The following is a 22,550-nucleotide window of genomic DNA, read 5'->3' as shown; positions in this document are numbered from 1 at the left end:
AAGGCTCTAGCTTCCTAGATGGTGTGAAAACCACAAGTTGTTTCTTTGCTTTGTGTTTTGAAGTTTCTAATTTAGGAGCACACCATGTACCTTGAACCTAAGGTGGCTTTACAACAACTGATTGAACCTAGGAAAAGGGGGGAGAAGGGGACTCTACTAAATACCTTTCACAGGAAACAGGAAGTGACTACTTCCCCACCCCATCCTGAATCTCTCTGAGCAGAACTCAACTAGCTGCTCTGTACAATTTAGGCAACAGGGTAAAATCTGAGTGAATTTCTGAATTGGAGAACTTCAGAACCCCAAGGCCTTCTCTGCCCAAATGGAGGAGGCGTTCCTACCAGGTGGCAAAGGCCAGGCCAAACCTAGCCCCACCCTGCCCTGGCACTGTGCTCTCAGTGAAGCCGTACAAAGCCAAGGTCTGGAATCTCAGGGATTGTCAGGAGGAATGCACTGCATGCCGAGCACCCTCAAGGGCTCAGGGCTGGAATCCCAGCTGAATTGTCCAATTCTAACAGCTGACTAACAATGTCAGCTGGGGAATATTTTGATACCTTCAAATTCGGCCCCCTGCAGGAAGAGGCTGCACAAAAGGCCAAGTGGTGGCAGAGCCCTTAGGAATGGTACATCAGGGCTGCCAAGGACTGGCCTGGGATGCTCACATTCTCCTCATAGTGAGATAAAGTAGCTCCCAAAAGAGGCTTCCAGATCCACCCCAGTGGGTACCATCAGAACTGACTCTAGGGAAACTTCCAGCTGTGAATGGCTACAAAGCAAAGGCTCTCTCCACCTGAATGCGAAAGGCACCCCAACCATAGAAGGCCCTTAAGCCATAAAACCCTTCACACCAAGGCCCAGGGTCACACTAGTAAGAGCGTATGATTTATAAGCTGACAGTACTGCCCACAAAGCTCCTTTGTACTTCTTCATTCCTTAACCATTTCTCCCCCATCAAACTCAAGGAGCTATTCAGATAAATGTCTGACTGTGCCTCAAAAGGAAAGGAAAACAGAGTTCAAGGTTTGGCCAAAACATTGATAATGTTCAGTCTGGATAACTGCAGTCCTGTGTGGGAATACACTAAAAATTAGGGCTGAATAATTCTGTATCATACTGATGAGAGCTCAAGCTATCCCAATACCAACACCAAAGTAAGAGAAAGACCTCCTCACACACCCCTGAAGGTTCCACTTCTGAGGTTTTCTGCAACTCGTTTGTGGTTTCTGAACTCTTTAGATTCCCTTTATGCAACTTTAACTTGGCATTCCAACCTGCTGTTTTTCTTTTTCAACATTTAAATCTACAGAGCAAAGAGTAAATATGGGCTTGGTTGTGTCTTTTCTGTTAGTTTTATAAAACCAACCCTGGCTACTTCAAATTGTTTTCTCCAATACAAGAGTCCCTTCTCCAACACCAGCTTTAGAATCATTCATTGCCTTCTGATCCCTTCCCTACTCCTTTCAATAAAATGAGAGTAAGCCGGGTGGGAGGTAGAAGCAGGTAGATCTCTTTGAGTTCTAGGCTAGCCGGGCCTACACAGTGAGTTCTAGGACAGCTGGGGTTACAGGAAGACCCAGTCTCACAAAGACCAAAAAAAAGAGAGAGATAAAAGAGATTAATCAGGGGCAGGAGAGAAGGCTCAGTGGTTAAGGTTGTGAGCACATGGCAGCTAACAACTGTCCAAAACTCCAGTTCCAGGGAATCCAACACCCTCTTCTGACCTCCAAGGGCATTGTTCACACAGGTGCACTTACATACCTGCAGGAAAACCAATCATACACATAAAACAGAAATCAGATTAAACAGGCACATACCTTTAATCTGTTTAATCTCAGTATTTTCGAGGCAGAGGGAGGCAGATCTCTGTGAAATCATAGTTCCAGGCCAGCTGGGGCTACAGGAGGACCCTGTCTCACAAAGCAAACAAAAAAGTTATTGATGGGGGCTGGAGAGGTGGCACAGTAGTTAAGAGCTCTGGCTACTTTAGCAGAGGACTGACTGGGGTTCAGTTCCCACCACCCACATGGCAGCTAACAACTTTTCTTAACTTCAGTCCCAGGGGATGAATTCCCTCTTCTGGACTACACAGGTAATGCACACACGAGGTACACTTACACATAAATGCAGGGAAAACACTCATACACAAAATTTTTTAAAGTTACTGATGAGGGGTTGGGAAGATGCTCAGTTGGTAAAGTGCTTGCCATGCAAACATGACAACCTAGTTCAGTTCCCAGAGTCAATGCCAAAAAATAAAAAAAGCAGCCATAGAGGCTTGTGCCTATAAATCCAGTGCCAGGGAGGCGAGAAGTGTATTAATTCAGCCTCCTTCCCTCCAAAAAATACACATACAATGTATGAACAAGAGTACATATATAGCAGGGCATGGTGGCGCATGCCTTTAATTCCAGCACTTGGGAGGCAGAGGCAGGCAGATCTCTATGAGTTCAAGGCCAGCCTGGTCTACATAGTGAGTTCCAGGACAGTTGGGGCTACAGGGAGACCCTGTCTCAAAAACACCCAAACAAACAAACAAAAAAGAGTACATGTATATACTTCAAGGCTATATAATAAGGAGCACAGTGCTAGACAGGAAAAACCTCCCTTCATGTTATTGGTCAGAGAATTCAGAGACTCCAAAATAACACAGGCTATTACCACAGCCCTTGATCACCTCTCAGAACTTGAAGACCCTACTGCTGAAGACAGGACATACTTTGGACAAAGGACTTGGAGCAGTGATGTTGCATCCAACCTGAAAGCCTCCTCCCTGAAGACTAGTTCTCATACTTCTAGAGGATATTATGCAAGCTGCTAAGGGAGAAAATCAATCAATGGTCCAACCCAGATGTAAAGCCTAATAACCACAATGACTGGTATAGCAAATTATCTCTATTGGTCAATAGTGGCACTTTTATCTAGGGGGTAATCAACAACTATCTAATTGGACTTAAAGCCCTCTCAATGGGAGAGAACTCATGGTTGGCACTGTAAATATAGCCAAATACACATGGCTGGAGAGGTCATAGATCCTAGAGAAAACCCTATCTCTAGATAAATGAAATTTCTATGTGCTAAATATGGATCCTTATATTTACAAACAAGTATACATCATTCATCAAAGAAACTTCTTTTTGCAAAAGATAGAGGATATTGCAAAGTTCCACAAATGGTTACACTCAAAGAATATGCATCTGAGTGATGCCCAGCCCAAAATGACAGACACATCTATAGTGGAACCTCTACACCCAAGGCTCATGGAATATAGCAGAACAGGAGGAAGAGAAAATACTAATACATCCCTCAAGTTTCACCCACTAAGCTTCCTCACACAACAAAGTATGATGCACACAGGAGGCCACAACTGGTGAAGTTTTAGAGACTAAGAGAATTCAAAGTATGTGTCCCTGGATAGATTCCTATATTAAACCTTACCCACCCAAGAGTCAAGGGACCATTGTGGAAGCTAGGGTTGGTATATAACCATAAGGAAGCAGAGGATTTCAGGCCACTGGAAACTTGACCATATGAACTTGCAACAGCATGCACAAGACTCACAGCTGACTCAGACAAAAACCCAGCACAGAACAAGGAAAATGGGCAGCAGGCCCCAACTTCAGCCTAGGAACTACTGGCAACTGGTTACTGCTGGGTGAGCAAGAGCAGATCTTCTTTAAGGGTGAGACTCTAAATAGCCAACTAAACTCCAGTGGGTGAACTTGCACTGAAGGATATTTGAGCACAAATGCTTGGGAAAGAACATGTATGACAGAACGCATGAAATCTAGTGGGACGTTATGAGGGGTATGAATGGGGGAGAGAGTCTAAATTTGATTAAGATCTATTATATGAAACCCACAAAAACTCAAAAATATTTTTAAATAACAAGTGGAGAGACTGAGCAAGATATTTGCCATGAGGGCTGAAGAGATGGCTCAATGGTTAAGAGCACTGGCTGCTCTGGTAGAAGACCTGGGTTCAATTCCCAGCACCCATAGGGCAGCTAACAACCATTCATAACCCCAGTTCCAGGGGATGTGACATATTCTGAACTCTGTAGGCACTGCACATGGGTGCACCTACGCACATGCAGGCAATGCACTCATACACAAAATGAAGCCTTTGAGAAGGAACTAACAATGATTCTAACCACTCCAACAGTTATCAAAGTGCCTAAAAGCAAATCCTGAATCCATCATTCTCGAGTCCAGCCTTGCCAGACAAAAGAAAAATGAGGAGGAACCCAACAGAGAGATGCTTTGGAAGCCCTTGTCAAGAAATTCCAATGGACTCTCATATGAACATTTGAAATTTGCCCTGTTCTGACTTTTTTCTAGTTTCCTGTCTAGAACTAGTAATGCTAATTAATTACTCTTGCCTTTACTTCTCCTTCACATCTCCTATTCACCAGTCAAGGACTTTCGTTTCCCCCTACAGATAAGAGTTATGCAATTGGGAGTCTTTTAGATAGACCCACTGAAGGGGTACCCCAATAGCCCCACCCTCCATCCCTGTTCAGCATGGAAGCCAGAGTGGTCTATGTCCCAATTCCCTATCCCCAAGATGGGTAACCTCTTCAGAGGATGGCATAATAGGAGGTAGGAACCAGCTAGGCAGTTAGGGTAAAAAGACCCCAAAGAAACGTAGCCAGTTTCTTGACTACAGGTCAAAATGTCCTTGGGCCTCTTAGCAACATACTCAGTTCCAAAGGCCAAAAGTGTAGAAAATATTTGGGAACTCTTATATCTAATCCTTAAAAGATTTTAGGGTTACCTCTTCAGAGGGGGGAATGTTAAGAGTAGCAAAAAGCCCCATTAAAAAAAAAAAGAGAGAGTACATGAAGTTATCAGGAGAAAGTGATGGGGAGATATAGGAGGAGTTGGAGAGGTGGGAGTAGACATGGATTTGATCAAAACACCTTATATGCATGTATGAAATTCAATAAATTTTTTCTTGTCTTTTTGAGACAGGGTCTCCCTGTAGCCTCAGCTGTCCTGGAACTCACTACGTAGACCAGGCTGGCCTTGAACTCACAAGAGATCTGCCTGCTTCTGCCTCCCGAGTGCTGGGATTAAAGGCATGTGCCACCATGCCCAGCAATAAATTTTTTTTTTAAAGTTAAAGAAAATTAACATCAACATCTGGTCACTACACACACTCACACACACACACAAATGTATATACAGTTATTAGTGAATGGGAAGTAAAAGAAAAAAAGCAATTGAAGTTTAAGCTAGCTCCTGCCCACTTAGGACCTTAATAGTCTTAAGGTAGGGGATGGGGGGATGGGATTAGAGGTAATGACCTCTGTTCCAATCGGTCTTTCAGATATTGCTCTAGATACCAGGTCAAAACTGGTGTCCTCTATACCAAATAAGTCATACAAGCTTGCTCTGTTTGGCTGTTTGTTGTACAGATTATCAGAATTTTAAAAGGTTAGGACAAAGCATACAAAAAAAAAAATCTCCATTTCTGATTTTCTTGGAAAAATCTTACTTGGAATACTGACCCCTATTCCCTGAAGGCAAGAGTTGGTTGAAATTAAGCAGCAGCCATAGCCCATTAGATGGGAGGCGCTCAGCCTCTACCCCCCAGGGTTACTTCTGTCATTCTTACTAAAGTCCCATCCCTTTGCAGCCCCAGGCTTCTGACCTCAGCTTCCTACATTACCTTTTTGACCATGGTTGTCTCAGATGAATCAAGTTTTGCTCTCTTGGTATCAGGTCCATCTTCTACTCCATGGCTAACCTTGGCAACTTTGGTTTTCTCTCTAGAGGGTGATGAGGGAAGGAAATCAAGGTCTACCTATGAATCATGTCAACGGAATGTGAACTTTCAAATGTTATCAGCTCATAGAACAGGATGATTTGTATCTGTGAGAGTGAAAGCTATGGAGCTCCTGAGGCCTGTGTTCATATCCCACCTCAGCCACTGAAAATCTGGTCAGTTACCCACTCTGGGAAAAGCAATCCTTCATGTAAGAAGAAAACAGCCTAAATCCTCGGGTACACTACCTAGCACAAATAAGCTCAAACAAGCTCCCCACAAAGAGAGCTGAAGAGGTCAGTAGCCCATGTGGTGACGGACTTTAAGGCCAACACTCGGGAGGCAGGCAAATCTGAGATCAAGGCCAGGCCCGGGTCTACACAGCAAGTACTTGGCCAGGTGGGGTACAGACAGACTCTGTGTCCAAAAAAAAGGTTTGCTTTGCAAGTATTCTCCTAGAATAAAATAAATGGCCAAATTTAATTTCCCATGTTATGAGAAACTCATGTTAAGCCAAGTATGGTAGTTCACGCCTTTAATCCCAACACTCGGGAGGCAGAGGCAGGTTGATCTCTGTGAGTTCAGGCCAGCCTGGTCTACATAGTGAGATCCAGGCCAGCTGGAGCTACAGGGAGACCATGTCTCAAAAAGACAAAAAAAAGCTCTTATTAGAAGCCTGCTTTCCACTACTTTGACTTTAGTTACATAGCGTGCCAAGAACTAGATGTTCCTAAAGCGAAGTATGGCGAGAGTTAGTAGACAGCATAAACATGTTTGCCCTTCTCGAAGCTTGATTTTACAGGCAAGAAATTTACAGACCAGAGAAATATTAGTGACTTGCATGAGAGACTGAAGGAATGAGAGCTTCTCAGGCTCTTAGTCGGAAGCTCCAACCCGACCCACTGGACCTCTCTTTATCACTCATTAGTAAGGTAGGTGTCTCAGTATGCATGTGCAAATTGTGGCCAAAACCTGCTCATATAGTTTTTACAACACTGCATCATCTATCATACTTCACTTAGAAGCTACAAATAAAATCCACTGCAGGTCCCATCATGTGAGAATTACCAAGGTTTGCAGCCTCAATATTCCAAATGAGGGAGACCTAGAGATTTTCAAAGGTGGACTGACTGGCTGAATGCACTTTAGGGGTTACACATTTAACCACCATATATTCCCTCTGCTACCTGTCAACTTGGACACATGCAAACACAAGCTAGGGATCAAGTATTGAAGTCCTAAGCACATCTTACCTGGTCAGATGTGGGCTCAAGTCCTGGAGTTCAGCCAGATCAGACTCCTGTGTGATACATTTTAACAGCCCCCAACTCTGCATGCTTTAGGCTTTGGATTAGGCTGTCATTGTGGAGGGCAGGGAACACACATCTCCAGTTATGAGTTCACAAGTTACTGTACTCAGTCAAGTGTCACTAGCTTGGCTTCAGAATGTTTTATTATAGTACAATGAGCTGCCTTCCTAAGGTGGTTCATTTCTTACCAGTAAACTAAACTGTTGAAATGCTTCCTTCTGCCCTCTTCTCCTAGCACTTACTCAACAAACTCATGCTCTCCAAGGTTGGCAAAGGTGTACCCATGGTATCCAAAGACATCTCCTGTGAAAAACTTGATGCTGTTTTTGTGGCAGATCTGATCAACTTTGATGATGACATCCCTGGAGCAGCAAGTCAGGCACACCTGTGGAAAGATAGGGATCAGCAGTCGAGAGCTACAAACTCTATCACTGCCCTGACATCTACATAAATCTTAACAGTGTCTCTGGGCACGTTTAAGGCCAGTTTCAAACTGGTACAACAGGTTTTTTGGGTGCCTTGGTTAAAAGACAGAAGACTGAGTGTAGAAAATATAAATGTTGTGATGACCACTTCCTACACTAGGATGTTTTGACAGAAAGTGAAGCCATTCAGAAAACTTGCTCCCCAATCCATAAATATTTCAGTTTTCATGAAAAGACAGTAACAGCAAATTGTTTCTAAACTACTGATAAGTAAGCCAGAGTGAGAAGTAAAACCAGTTATTTTTTAATTGACCCACAGGCCATGCCTAAATATAATGGCTTTCCTCTCCCTCAATTCTTACTTTAACTTTTAATTATTTTTTTTTTAATTTTTTAATTTAATTTTATTTTTTGGGGTCTTTTTGAGACAGGGTCTCCTTGTAGCCCCAGCTGTCCTGGAACTCACTATGTAGACCAGGTTGTCCTTGAACTCACAGAAATCCACCTGCCTCTGCCTCCCGAGTGCTGGGATTAAAGGCATGCACCACCACACCATATGTACAAGTGTAATGCCTACATGTATGTAAGTGCACTTGTGTCACATAATGCCCATGGAGGGTGTCAAACCCCTGGAACTGGAGATACAGATGACTATTAGTCACTATGGGCACCTGTTAGCTTCCCTGTGCTGGGGAACCAAACCAGGTCCTCTAAGAACATTCAGTGTTTGTAACCACTGATCTCTCTCTCCAGCAGCTTTATTTTTTGTTGTTGTTGTTTTGTTTTCCTGAAGCCCCAGATGGCCTAGAACTCACTATATAGACCAAGCTGGCCTTGAACTCACAGAAATCAACCTGTCTCAGCCTCCCGAGTGTGCTACTTATTTTTTTAAGATAGTATCTTACCCTGTAGTTCAGACAGACTTTGAATTCTCTCTATCCTCCTGCCTCAGCCACTTGTGTGCTAGGATTACAGGCATATGCCATGGCCAGGTCTCACCATCTTTGGTTTAACATGTTCAGCTAAGTCCTGTTCAGATTGTTTTCAAAGATCATGCTATAAAACTTTACCTGAATTTGGGACTAGAGAGATGGCTCAGTGGTTAAGAGCACTGGTTGCTCCTGCAGAGGACCAAAATTCAATTCCCAGCACCCATGTTATGGTCAACAGCCATCCATAAATCCAGTTTCAGGGGACCTGACACCCACTTCTGACCTCCACGGGCATTGAACAACATGGGTGCACTTACACACATGTAGGTAATACACTCATATACGTAAAATAAAAATAATAATAAAAAAATTTAAGCCAGGTATGGTGGCACAGGCCTTTAGTCCCAGCACTTGGGAGGCAGAGGCAGGCAGATTACTTTGAGTTCAAGGCCAGCCTGGTCTACATAGTGAGTTCTAGGCCATTTCCGAGTTCAAGGCCAGCCTAGACTACATGAGTTGCAGGCCAGCTGGGGCTACAGGAAGACCGTCTCAAAGACCTAAAAAAATAAAAAATAAAAATTAAAACACTTTATCTGAATTTAAGGACAAGGGAAAAGGTTATAAGCCAAGTTACAAAACAGAAGTGCCCGAAAAAAAAAAAAAAAGGAAGGCCTTGCATGGACACACGAATGTTCCAAGACCATGTCTGAGCTCAGGCATGTACATTATAAAACAAACTTCCTGGCTGGGGATATAGCTCTGCTGGCAGAGTAGCTGACTGGCATGTGCAAGGTCTTGGGTTTGCTCCTCAATAGACAAAACTCTCCCCAACCCAAATTTTAACCCCTCATATATGGGACTTTCACTTAAAAAGAATGAGCAGCTGCCAGATACAGTGGCCCATGGCTTTAATCCAATACTTGGGAGGCAGAGGAAAGCATTTATCTCTAAGTTCAAGGCTAGCCTTGTCTATACAATGAGTTTCATACCAACCGAAAGAGAGGTTTTATAGTCTCAAAAAGGAAAAAAAATAAAGAAAAAGAAAAGAAATAGCTCCCTAGGGAATATTTCACCATATGTCCAGGATTTGTCAGCTTTCCCAGGCTATGGGCACGCACTGACTGATGTAGAATTTAACTCATCCCTTCACTTCTACATAGCCCTGGCATAGAGAGCAAGTGAGGATGGATATACCTCACTTCAATTACCACTGCAGTGGTTCTCTCACGTTATTTTTCACAAAGTAGTTGTGCAAGAAAAAGATACAGGGGTTGGAGAGATGGTTCACCGGTTAAGAACACTGGTTGCTCTTGCAGAAGACCCGGGTTCAAATCCCAGCACCCACATGATGGCTAACAACTGTCTGTAACTCCAGTTCTAGGGGATCCAACAGCCTCTTCTGTCCTCTGTGGGCACTGCATGACATGGGTGCACTTACATGCAGGCAATACATGCATATACACTGAAGAAAAGACAAAAAAAAAAAGCCACAGAGACACAACAAAATCGTGTGAGTTCTTTTCAATTTTTCATTTTTTTAAAAAAAGGGTCTCAGGTAGCCCAAGCTGGCCTCGAACTCACTTTGTAGCAGAGGATGACCTTGACCTCTTGATCCTCTCACTTCCACCTTCCAAGTGTTGGGATTACAAACATGTGCCACCACACCTGGCATCAACTGGTGCTTTAACTTGCCTGACTCTCCCAGAAGACTTTACACTAAAAAACTTACTGCATCAAACTGAGTGAAGAATGACTCAGGCTTCTTCTCTATATCCTCGGTGTCCACCTTCACATCCACCATGGGGTTGAGATTCTGGGCTCGCTCCAGAGAGGCTTCTGCCCTATTTCGGCCCACAGACCCGGTACGAATCAAGAACTGAGCTCCAGGATCTTCTGGAGACACCTAGGAAAAAAAAATTTTCTCAATTCTTGAATTTTTCTGGAATGTAAATCACCTCAAAGACAATGAACCTATCTTAAAGGATGTTAAAACACCTACCATCAAACTGTATTATTGTTTCCACAGCAACACTTTTAATGCCTGCTTTCTTCCTTGTGTTAACCATAGAGAGTGTATCTTTTTGAAACTAGCCATTATTGGTTAAAGAGCACCCCCTTGTGTTTACAGGGGAAATTCACTCCAAAAGGAAAGCCTATCCCCACTCCTACTTGACAAGGTTAGATTCTTAACTGCTCACCACTCACCACCCAGTCCTAAGAACTGAGTATCCACCATGTATGCAATCCTAAGAATTCAGCAAACACATGAGACACTTAGAGGATGCAGACCCCGTCAATAGGCAATTTAAAATCAGATCAGTGCAAATACCAGACATAATTAAGAATGCTTGAAATGAACTTTTAAACTAAGAAAGGGCTGAAGGAAGTAGTCCAATAGTAGAATTATTTCCCTAGCACATAGGACCCTGGGTCTGACCTCCTTGAATTGATGGAAGGGTGCGCACATACACACGGGGTAGGGTGTGAAGGCCACAGAGAAACTGATTTCATTATAAAGGTGAATGTTCACAGAGCCTTGGAGACTTGGACTATTCATTAGAGATTTCATATTGTTCACTAAGTATTTCACATACCAAACATCTAACTTAGCAAATGACTTTACCACCTTACCAAAACTAGCTTCAGTGAAGTAAGTCATCTCCCCATTTCCTCCTACCACTACTCAAAGCACTTCTCACTATCAAGAAAATGAGTCAATGCTAGGTGTGGTGGTACCAACTTTAATTCCAGCCCTCTAAAGGCAGAGGGAGGCGGATCTCTATGAGATTGAGACCAGCCTGGTCCACACCATGACTTCCAGATGGGCTGGGACTAGAGAGGCCCTACCAAAAACATAACGAAAATTAGCCAATCTTTTCAGGCCAACCCTCTATTGTGTCCTTAATTAACATTCTGTCATTTCCTATGGCAAAGCTGGGCATCAATAATTAGGAGCAAAGGCCCTGGACTTATTCAGGCTAGATTCAACCACTGTATTATCTTAAGTCTGCAGGACCCACAGCTGTGGTCCCTCTGTCAATCCACAGACAATACCTTGCAAGGTTTTACAACCATGTGCTCTCGGATCCTGGCTCTTTTTCTCCTTAAGACATTCTAGTCTCTGAGGTGTAAGTGTCTCTGTGCAAGAGTCTCATCACCTCACTCTGCACAGCTCCTTAAACCAACTCATTGCCACTTTTAGCTTCTAACAAAATCTGCTGTCATTTCCCAAGTCACTCTTTTTGGTGCAGATTTGCTTCTAATCCACCTGGGTCTTCTTGGATAGCCTACCAGCCCTGTATCACTGCTATTCCACCTACCATCTCTATTCATAAGACACCAACGGTCCAATCAGTTATCCAAACCAGAATGCGGGTTTTCACATCACTGCTACTGGCCTGAGTGTAGCCCACATAGTGAGTTGGCCAAGGACATGGGCTCTGGAGTCAGGCTGCCTGGGCATACCCCTCATTATCTACGAGGCCTGCAATAACCAGAACGTCACTTCCTATCCCAAAATTTGTTCATCTATAAACAATTGGTGGCTGGAGTAGTTTTAAGAACTCCAAGAGGGCCAGGCATGGGTGCCACACGCCTTTAATCCCAACCCTCAGGAGGCAGAGGCAGTGAGTTCAAGGCCAACCTGGTCTACATTAGTTCCAGGTCAGCTGGGGCTCTAGGAAGACCATGTATCAAAAAAGATGCCCCCCCCAAAACAATAAACAAGAGACAATATATCCACGGCTCACAGAACAGGCCAGGTACCTCTGGTACAGTCACCCTGCTAGACGGTTCTGCTTTCCTTATGTTCTCTTGCTTAGCCACCTGCAGATCCTCCTGTTTCTCACAACAGTGTACTTCGGCCCATCTCCCTCTCCAGGCAGTTGTTCAGACCCCTTGCACATCTCATACTACAGGAGAAGCCTTCTCAGTGCTCTTCCACCCTACATCTCGGGCCAATCCTAATTTATGCAGTGATCAATAATATGCCTAAATCCAACAGATCTAATTAGTGATCTACTTCAATGGCAGTGCTCTTCTTGATGTGATAAGAGGCCAAAGCTGCCAGGGTCACCTTCTCCTGTCTTTTGGAACTGTTTAATCTGTACCTAGAGGACTGAGGAACAGCTTCCAGAGGGATGTCCTAGCAGGTCCTGATGCAGGTTTCACTTGCAATCTGTTCCCATACCCCTCACACTCTAAGCGCAACTAAGTACTCTCCATGTTCCATTTTCTACCATGCTGCTTGACATGGCACCTCCAGTGTCTCCTGCCTAGTCTGGCAACTTATAAACACATCCCCAGTCTCTAAGACCTAACTCGGATCAGAATTCTACGAAGCTCTCAAGTCTCCTTATCACAATGAGTCAGATAGGCCAGGATAGGTCCTGAAGAATGGGAACTAGACCATGGGCATCCTTTCATCCAGTACACACAGACTTCAGATTCAGATAGCCAGAGGTGCTCTCAGATACGTGCTGAATGTAAATTAAGATGCTCTAATTGGCAGGCATCAACACCCTCAGCTTAGAGAAGAGCCAACTGAAACTGAGAAGTTCCTCGTCCAGCTATAGGAGCTGAGATGACTGCAGACCAAGCCTATACAATTTCCCAGCTCCAAACCATCTTGTACCACTGCTTCCCAGGGGTAGTCTCCGGAAAACTGTAGGAAGAAAAGCATGGTCTGTTGATGAACTCTTAAATTTATCTGATGGGAGCCGGGCCGGTGAAGCTGACTTGCACTACACTACACAAAGCCCATAACTGTCAAGCCTAACTCTTACCCTGGAGAGCTGTGATTTTTAAGTAACTAATCAAGTACTCTACAGTGTATCTAGGGTTGAAGACCATTGTGCCTGGCACTTAGAAGGCACTGTAGCCCTCCAAGTGAGGAAGGAAAACAATCAGCCTGGATCCATCAACACCGTGCAGCCTGTAGTATTCTGACCACACCACACCTCTGGTATGTGATGGACCCACTGAATTGCCACACCAGATGGTGGTTTGGGGAAAATGTCTTTTTATTTTTCCACACCAAGAGCCACTACAGTTACAAAGTGTCTTATGTAAGTATGCTAGTCTCTTCTAGATGAGGCTTTCTTGCTCTAGAGGGCAGCAGAGTCTGGGACCTGTTCTCTGTCGTCAGCTTGTTTGCACAAATTTATTCCCTTAGGTTCTTTCTTCCTTTTTATTATTATTTTATTTATGTTTGGTTTACATAGTGAGTTCCAGGCCAGCTGGGGCTACAGAGATCCTGTCTCAAAAAATCAGTTTTTAGAGCTAAGCATGGTGACCCCATGCCTTTAATACCAACACTTGGGAGGCAGAGGCAGGCCAATATTGTGAGTTCCAGGCCAGCCTGAGCTACACAGTGAGAACATTTCAAAAAAACAACAAAAAAACATTTTGGCTGTGTATTAGTCACTTTTCTGTTGCTGTGACTGAAAAACTGACCAAAGCAATTTATAGAAGGAAGAGTTTATTTGAGCTTACAGTTCAGGGGAATTACAGTCCATCATGACAGGGAGGCATGGTGGCTGGAGGTGGCTGGAACAGGAGCAGTAGAAGCTAAGCTTTCACATCATCAGGCACAGGAAGCAAGAGAGCAACTGGAGATCTGGCAAGGCTTAAGAACTCTCTAAGCCCACTCCCAGTGACGTGCTTCCTCCAGGATAGCCACACCTTCTAAACCTCCCAAAACAGTGCCATCATCTGGGGACAAAATGTCCAAACACTTGGAGCCTATGGGGGACATTTTCATTCAAACAACCACAGGCTGTGGCACTAAGCCAGCCAGCCTGTGTTCCTTTTCATATTGCAGTAGAAAACTCTGTTCTTATGTAGCTGAGGCTAGCTTTGAAGCTGTAGTCCAAGCTCTAAGACAGCCTGAACTATAGTGAGCTCCTGCCTCAAAAGACCAAGAAACAAACAAATTACTAGAAAACTCAGTGTCGGGGCTGGAGAGATGCTCTAGTGGTTAAAGGCACGGGCTACTCTTGCAGAAAAACCAGGTTCGGTTCCCAGCATCCTCATGGTGGTTAATAACCATCTGTAACTCCAGTTCCAGGGATTCCATGCCCTTTCATGGCCTTCACAGGCATTACACGCATGGGTGTACTTACATACAGCAAAACACTCAAGCACATAAAAAAGTAAAAACTAAAGCTGGGTGTAGTGGTGCACACCTTTAATCCTAGCATTTGGGAGGTAGAAGCAGGCGATCTCTGTGAGTTCCACGCCAGACTGGCCTACATAATGAGGTCTAGGCCAGCTGGGGTTACAAGAAAACCCTGTCTCAAAAAGACATCCCCAATCATCACTGCGCTGGGGGTTGCTGGTTCGAACCCCCGGCAGCTGGCGCCCAACGTGGGGCTCAAAGGTGAAAAGAAAGAAGGAAAACAGATTGGGGCCAATCAAGAGGTTCCGGGTAAGCAAGACCCTAAATATGGGTAATGCAATTTTTAAGTTTGAAGACCCAGCACTTAAAGCGCTGAGAGAAATGCTTAAAAGCAGGGGATTGGATTTGTCAGATCCTGTAGCTCAAAAGGTTTGGGCAGAAGCGATTCATTTGGCTCCCTGGCTACTTGGGGCTAATGTTTTTACTGGGGATACATGGGAATCATGGGAAGGGTTTGAGGAAGAAGGCAGAGATGCCAACAGAAGTGAAACCAAAAGCGGCCAAAGTAACAAGAGGCACCTCCGGTGTGTCCTGGCCAGCTTCAGAGCCTCCCGGGCAGAAGGGTGGGGCAGAGCGCACGGGGTCGGTGGCAAAAGCTGCCCACCCCACCCACCTTGAACTAACGTGTGAGTGGGTCAGGGGCCCGCGGAAAAGCAAGGCGGGTACTGCCCCCCGGCCAGCGACGGGCACAAGTCAGGGACTCATGTGAAAGCCAGGCAGGGACCGTTCCCCAGCTGGTGATTGGTAGTGCAGCAGCTGCCAGGTGCATTTAAAAAGAAAAAAAAAAACAAAAAGCAAAAACAAAACAAAAAAAAACAAACAAACGACAAAACCACCTTTGGCAGTGCACTGCAACTGCAACCAGCTAAAAGGCCCGGTTTGGGGAAGGTGGCTCAGGGAGGGGCCCTGCCCCTTCAGTTCCGTGGGTGGCCAGGGAACCACCCAGCCCCCGAGTGCTACAGCCCCATGGGCAGCTGCGCTCGCCAAATCCTGGGCCGAGGGAGTTCTTAGTAAAAGCCTACAATGTTTTCACTGACTGGGGCAGATGTGGAGAAACCAAAAAGCAGCTCAGTTCAAGGAACTCATGGCCATTGCTTTCTGACAGTATTCAGGCTCATACACTCCCTAGAGAGAGAGAAGCCCCTATCTTCTTACAGCATCTTAGGGGGCACCAAGGATTGCCTGGGCTTTTATCCCAAGGCAATGCAGAGGCAGACAAGATGGCTTATTATGTACAGGTACCACCTATGCAACAGCCAGGAGTAAACCCCAGGGGACTCAAGCCCAATTCCTTGTGGCAAACGGATGTCACACACTATGCTCCTTTTGGAAAGCTTAAGTATATTTTTGTGTCCATAAACACATTCTCACATGCCTGTTGGGCTACCACTCATACAGGAGAGAAGTCTAAATATGCTCAGTCTCATTTTCTCCAGTGCTTTGCAACCATCAAAACCTAAAACTTCAATTACAAAAACAAAAAGGGGGAATAAGCCCCCACCAACAGTTGGGTATAGCCTTATTCACTATTTATGTTCTTAATTTTCAAAAAAATCAGTTGGAATCCCAGTTTCAGAAGCATTGGGGACGACAGGAACAGAGACCTGAGGTACAAGTAAGATGGAAGGATCCCATCACGGGGCAATGGAAAGGACCAGATCCACTGCTAACCATGGGTTGAGGCTTTGGGTGTGTCTACCCTACAGGAGATTCAAACCCCATATGGGTGCCTGCGAAAAACCTTAAATGCGTAGGCCAGGATCTGACTGACTAGCATGACGGTCCATGGACAACAGTTTCTCAGAAGTATTTCAACTTGTCCTACGCCATGACTTGCTTTGCTTCTCTTGATAATGATTATCTTTAAGTGTCTTTACCAGATAATTCGGCGACAGAGGACCCTTGGAACTGCCATGGCCCACCTCCTCATAATTACAGACTCCCCCAGGACCCCCTCTGGTTGCCCACACTTGGCTAACCGAGTTAGGCAGAGACTAAGACTGTCACGGGCTGGCATTACCCATGCGGCTGCCCTTAATCATGATGCGTTTTTAGCCAAAGACAGGTAAGATGTCCCATGACAAGTACTCCTAAGACAGGTCATGCACATGGCCAGGTGCATGATCCATCCAATGACAGGCAAGGCTTGATCAGAGGTGACACAACCTATGACAGGCAAAAATGCATAAGATTAGAGGAAGGAGATAGCCATCTCTTCTCAGGGAGCCACCTAAAGGCCTTTGTTTTAGAAGGGTCAGCTGTTCCTCATCTAGCGGTAATCAATTGTTAATATTTGTGGGGACCTAAAGACTGCATAGTGCATAGGTCCGAAAGGAAGTTACTGGGGGCGTGACCTGGCTTGCTTTAAAAGTCTGAAGAATACTTCCACACTGCTGAGGAGTGCATGATCGGTGTGTGACCATCCTTAAGATACACCCTTGGGGGGGAGGGGGGAGTTCCAGGTGCCTTTATAAGCTTTGTAACACTTGCAATAAATGAGTCCTTGCTTGACTAGACTCCCCGTTGCGTCTGAGTGTCCCTGGTATTTGGGGCGGTGTGGGCTGGTGAATGGCATGCTTACTCATCCCCAATCATCACTGTGCCGGGGGTCGCTGGTTCGAACCCCTGGCACCCCCCCCAAAAAAGTAAAATCTAATGCTGAGTGTGGCACCATAACCCTTTAATCCCAGCATTCAGTAGGCAGAGGCAGGCAGATCTTTGTGAGTTCCAGGCCAATTCGGGCTACAAGAAGACCCCAAAAGACAAAAATATATAATAATAATAATAATAATAATAATAATAATAATAAATAAATAAATTTTTTAAAAGAAAAAAACAATGTCAGGGCTGGAGAGTTGACTCAGCTTAGGTTAAGAGCTCTGGCTGTTCTTGCAGAGGAGCTAGGTTCAGTTCCCACCACCCACATGGCAGCTAACAACCATCTGTAACTCCAGTTCCAGGGGATTCAATGCCCTCTTCTGACGTCCACAGGCAATGCAGGGCACAGGTGTACTTACATACATGTAGGCAATACACTCATACATACAAAATAAAAATAATAAATAAAATTAAAAAAAAAAAAGAAAAACAATGTCAATGGGGCCTAAGTATGTATAGAAAAGAATCAACTGGTTTCACCAGGTCAAAGAGAGCCCCACTTGAATTGTGAGCTCCCCTATTATCCATTAGACAGCACTGAGCCATTACTGGGTGCTTGCTGTTTACACATCTCTATATAAGTGGTCTACACACAATTCTGATTCTGTAGTTTTCAAAGTAATGCTAGTAAACCATCTACAACAAAATCTCTTCAGACTTTTTCTTTTTTCTTGTTTTTTTGTTTGTTTGTTTTGGTTTGGTTTGGTTTGGTTTGAGACAAGGTCTCCTTACAGCCCCAGCTGGCCTGAAACTCCCTATGCAGACCAGCCTGACCTTGACCGCATAGTGATCTGTCTGTCTCCACCTCCCAAATGCTGGAGTGTGCCACATTTGCCTGACCTGTTTTTTTTTTTTTTTTCCTTTTCTTTTTCTAAGAGAGGGTCTTAGTATGTAGCAATAGCTTGGTTTAAATTCAAACTCCTCCTGCCTCAATTTCCTGAGTGCTGGGATCGCAAGCATGTGCCACCATACCGAGCTGACACATCTCTTGAAAGTACCCGTTCCTGGCGCTGGAGAGATGGCTCAGCGGTTAAGAGCACTCACTACTCTTGCAGAGGACCTGGTTTGAGTCCCAGCACCCACATGGCGGCTACGTACCATCCTTAACTCCAGTTCCAGGGGAATTCAACACCCTCTTCTGACCTTCACAGCATTGCAGGACACGGGTGCACTCACATACGTGCAGGCAATACACTCATACATATAAAATGAAAAAAAAAAAAAAAAAAAAAAGTGCCCATTCCTGGACTGTCTCAGACCTTCTAAATCAGGATCACAAGGTGTGTGTGTATGCTGTACCACAGCAAAGTCTTAAGAACTCTTATAGCACCTTCAGACTCCAATCTAGAGCTGCAGGCTGAAAGCTGAGCATTCATTCACAGCACTCACAGATTGAGAGGGGAAAAGGTAAAGCAGTGGGGTGGTAATGCTGTACCTGTTCATGATCCAGCATGGTCAGTCCTTTCACTCCTGCCAGGATGAGATTCTTGGCAATTTCTGCCCCAAGTCCTTTCATGCCAACAAGCAGCACCCGGGAGGCACGCAGCCTGTAAGACAAACATTTTGTTAACCTGATGATCCAAAGAGTGGAGCTTGCTGAATCACAAAAGGACAAGATGATGTAGAAAACTTTTGGTTTTCACTATGTGCACTGAAGCATCACTGAACCTTCATACCTAGAAAACAGGCTCCAATCCATCTTGCACAGAAAATTTACTTACCAGGCACCTACTGAGCCATGCACCCTCTGCAGTGCGCAAACACAGCAGTAAATAAGACAGCTCCTGCCCTTCTTGGGAAGAGATAACAGACAGGTCAAAAAGTGGCGCAGCCGGGGATGGTGGCACACGCCTTTAGTCCCAGCAGGAGGTAGAGGCAGGCGGATTTCTGTGAGCTGGAAGCCAGCCTGGTCTACATAGCAAGTTCCAGGCCAGCCAGCTACAGCTACAGGGAGACCCTGTCTCAAAAAAAGAGCCCCCGCCCCCAAAAAAAGTGGTGACACAGGACTAGGGAGATGGAGATATATCGATCTATCCAGACCCAACTCTAGGACATGGAGTAAGGAAGTGTCAGCTAGGGCAACAGAGGACTAGAGGGTCCTCAGACTGTCAGGGTAACCAAAGAGGTGGTAAACCATAATTTATTGTGGAATTGGGGATCGACCTACAAAGCCACCAATATTTATACAAAACAAAAAACAAAAAAAGTACGCTATGCATATGGGAAGATTAGTAACAGACGAGTGTCACACCAACTTAGTTCTGCAAGCCAATGTGTTTGGTATTAACTTATGAAGTCAATTCTGTCCAAGTATGGTGGCTGCCAGATGCTGAGGTGTGCAACTATAATCTCAGCACTCTGGAAACTAAGGCAGGAGGATTGGGAGTTTGAGGCTGGCCTGGTCTAATATAATTTTTTTTTTTTTTTGGTCTTTTTTGAGGCAGGGTCTCTCTGTAGTCCCAGCTGGCCTGGCACTTGCTATGTAGACCAGACTGGCGTAGCTCTCACAGAGTGCTACCTGCCTCTGCCTCCCAAGTGCTGGGATTAAAGATGTGTGCCACCATGCCTAGCTTAATTTTTTTTTATTATTAATTCTTTATGAGTGTTTTGCTTGATGTATATGAGTGTACCATGTACATGCATGGAGACCAGAGGAGGGAGTCTGGAATTATGGACAATTGTTGGGCACCATGTGGGTACTGGGAACTGAACTAAGGTCTTCTGCAAAAGCAGCCAGTGCTCTTAACCGCCGAGCCATCTCTCCAGTCCTAATACTATGTAACTCTAAACCTCAAGAAAAAAACAACCAAAGCTCAAATTCAAGGTCATGTTCAGTTTGAGGTCAGCCTGAGCTACATGAGACCCTTCTTCAGAGGGAAATAAACAGAAATTAGTAGGATACAATGAATGATATAAGCCCAACAACACTCAAGAGACAGGTGCAGAGAACACTGCAAATTTTATGCCAGCTTGGTTTGTAAACAGTTCCAAACCTGCCAGGGCTATAAGGGGAAACTGCTTCAAAATAATCAAAACCCAAACAAAACAAAGTTTCTACACAGTACCTGGCATATAATTGATGCTTAATAAACGGTAACACAAATTTACTGTTCTTCTTTTCAATCCTCATTACCTTAATTAGAAAGGCATAGCTAGAGATGGCCAGGTGTGGTGGCGCACGCCTTTAATACCAGCACTTGGGAGGCAGAGGCCAGCCTGGTCTACATAGTGAGTTCCAGGACAGCTGGGACTACAAGGGCTATCAGAATCTCCCATTGGTAAACTCCAGGTTTGTTATAAGTAAAATCTAAATAATAAATAAATAAATAAATAAATAAATAAATAAAAAGGCATAGCTAGACACAGGCTTGAATCTGGAGTTTCAACACCTACTCTCACAACAAAGTCAGGAAAAAAAATTTTGTTTTTCAGGACAAGGTCTCATATATCCCAGGTTGCCCTGAAGCTCATTATGTAGTAGAAAAGGCCTTGAACATTGACCCTCCTGCTTCTATCTCCAGAGTGCAGAGATTACAGGTAATGCAGGCTAAGCAGACAAGCAACAGCTACATTTCTAGCCAACAGGATCCAAAGCGACACTCAGTCACTCAGGATTTTACTAACTTCATCTAGTACCAGACTCCTCACTGCCAAGCACGCACTCAGCTTTCAATCTCTGTATTTTAAAATCACAGCATTCCACACCCTGAAACACACCAGTTCCCCCCACCCCCCAGTTTAGTCAGCGCCCCCAACACACACATCAATGACATCACCTTGAAGAGCCTATGATAATAACAATCATCATCATCGCCAACTTGATTAGATTTATAATCACCATTTAAACACAGCTCTGGGTGTATCTTTGATATTGTTTCTAGAAAGGGCAAACTCACTCTGATAGTGGGCAGCAGTATCAATAGAGTGGGTCCTACTCTGAATAAAGAGAAGGGGGCCAGTGAAGACAGTTCAGGTTCTTCAGGTACTAGCCACCTGATGACGCAAGGCCAAGGACCTAAGTTCCATATACAAAGCTGTCTTCTGATTTCTACATGAGTCAAGTATGAAGACACACCCACATTCAATAATGATAAAGTTTTTGGAAAAAAAGGAAGATGGGCTTGGTGATGCATACCTTTAATCCCAGGCAAAGGCAGGTGAATCTCTGTGAGATGGAGGCCAGCTTGGTCTACCTAGTGAACTCCAGGCCAGCTGGGGCTACAGAGAGACGCTGTCTCAAAAAACCAAAACGGGCTGGAGAGATGGCTTGGTGGTTAAGAACACTGACTATTCTTGCAGAAGACCCAGGTTTGAATCCCAGCACTCATATGGCAGCTGTCTATAACATGAGTTCCAGGAGATCCGACAGCCTCTTCTGTCCTCCACAGGAATTGCACGACACGGGTGCACTTACCTACATGCAGGCATAACACATATACACATAAAAAAAGTAGTAAAAAAAAAAAAACCCAAAACAAAGATGAGAGAGAAAGGGAGCTGAACACCAGCATTCACCCTCCCTGCTTCCTGTGAATGCAATGTGACCAGCTGCCTCACATCCCTGCTGCCATAACTTTCTTGTCATGAGGGGCTGTCCCCTCAAAATAAACCCTTTCTTCTTTGATTTTGTCAGTTATTTTGTCACAGCAATAAGAAAAGTAACTATTGGGATAGAGAAATGGCTCAGCAGTTAAGAACACTGGTTGTTCTTGCAGAAGACCCAGGTTCGAATCTCAGCACCCACATGGCAGCTAACAACTGTTCGTAACTCCAGTCCCACGGGATCCAGCAACCTCTTCTGTCCTCCTCAGGCATTGCACAACACACAGGTGCACTTATCTATGTGCAGACAATACATGCATATACATAAAATAAAAATAAAAAAAATATCAACACAGAGGGCTTTTAAAATGTTTTATTTATTATTTTTTGTGTGTATAAGTGTGTTGTCTGCATGTAAGTGCACCTGTGTTCTGCAACGTGGAAGAAGGTCACGAGGGTGTCGGATCCCCTGGAACTGGAGTTATAGAAAGTTGTTAGAAGCCATAGGCGGCTGGGAATCATGTTAGCTGGAAATAGGGTCTCTCCAGTCCTGAGGTTTTTCTTTTAAACAGTTATTACTTTTGTTGTTGGGGGGGGCATGTGTCACAGTCAGGGGACAACTTGCTGGAATGGGTCCTCTCTTTTTGCCATGTGAGTTCCAGTGACTGAACCCAGGTTGCTAGGTTGCAGCAAGCACCTTTACCTGCTAAGCAGTCTTGCCCTTTGGAACCATAGCCCA

At 44.6% G+C, this 22,550-nt stretch overlaps 1 protein-coding gene across 1 annotated transcript in view; it reads right to left on the bottom strand.

The window, feature by feature from the left end:
- Positions 1-22,550, bottom strand: part of Sae1 (SUMO1 activating enzyme subunit 1) — a 69,188-nt gene that overhangs the window by 38,943 nt on the left and 7,695 nt on the right. The window contains exons 2-5 of the mRNA XM_008822005.3: positions 18,705-18,816; positions 10,163-10,336; positions 7,319-7,461; positions 5,671-5,770 (exon numbers count right to left, since the gene is read on the bottom strand). Coding sequence (XP_008820227.1) covers positions 5,671-5,770; positions 7,319-7,461; positions 10,163-10,336; positions 18,705-18,816 — 529 coding nt within the window. The remainder of the gene's footprint in view (positions 1-5,670; positions 5,771-7,318; positions 7,462-10,162; positions 10,337-18,704; positions 18,817-22,550) is intronic.

The sequence above is a fragment of the Nannospalax galili genome, unplaced genomic scaffold (assembly GCF_000622305.1).
Source record: "Nannospalax galili isolate Female #2095 unplaced genomic scaffold, S.galili_v1.0 scaffold432, whole genome shotgun sequence".
Classification (NCBI taxonomy): Eukaryota; Metazoa; Chordata; class Mammalia; order Rodentia; family Spalacidae; genus Nannospalax; species Nannospalax galili.
This window is presented reverse-complemented; position numbering and strand designations above follow the sequence as displayed.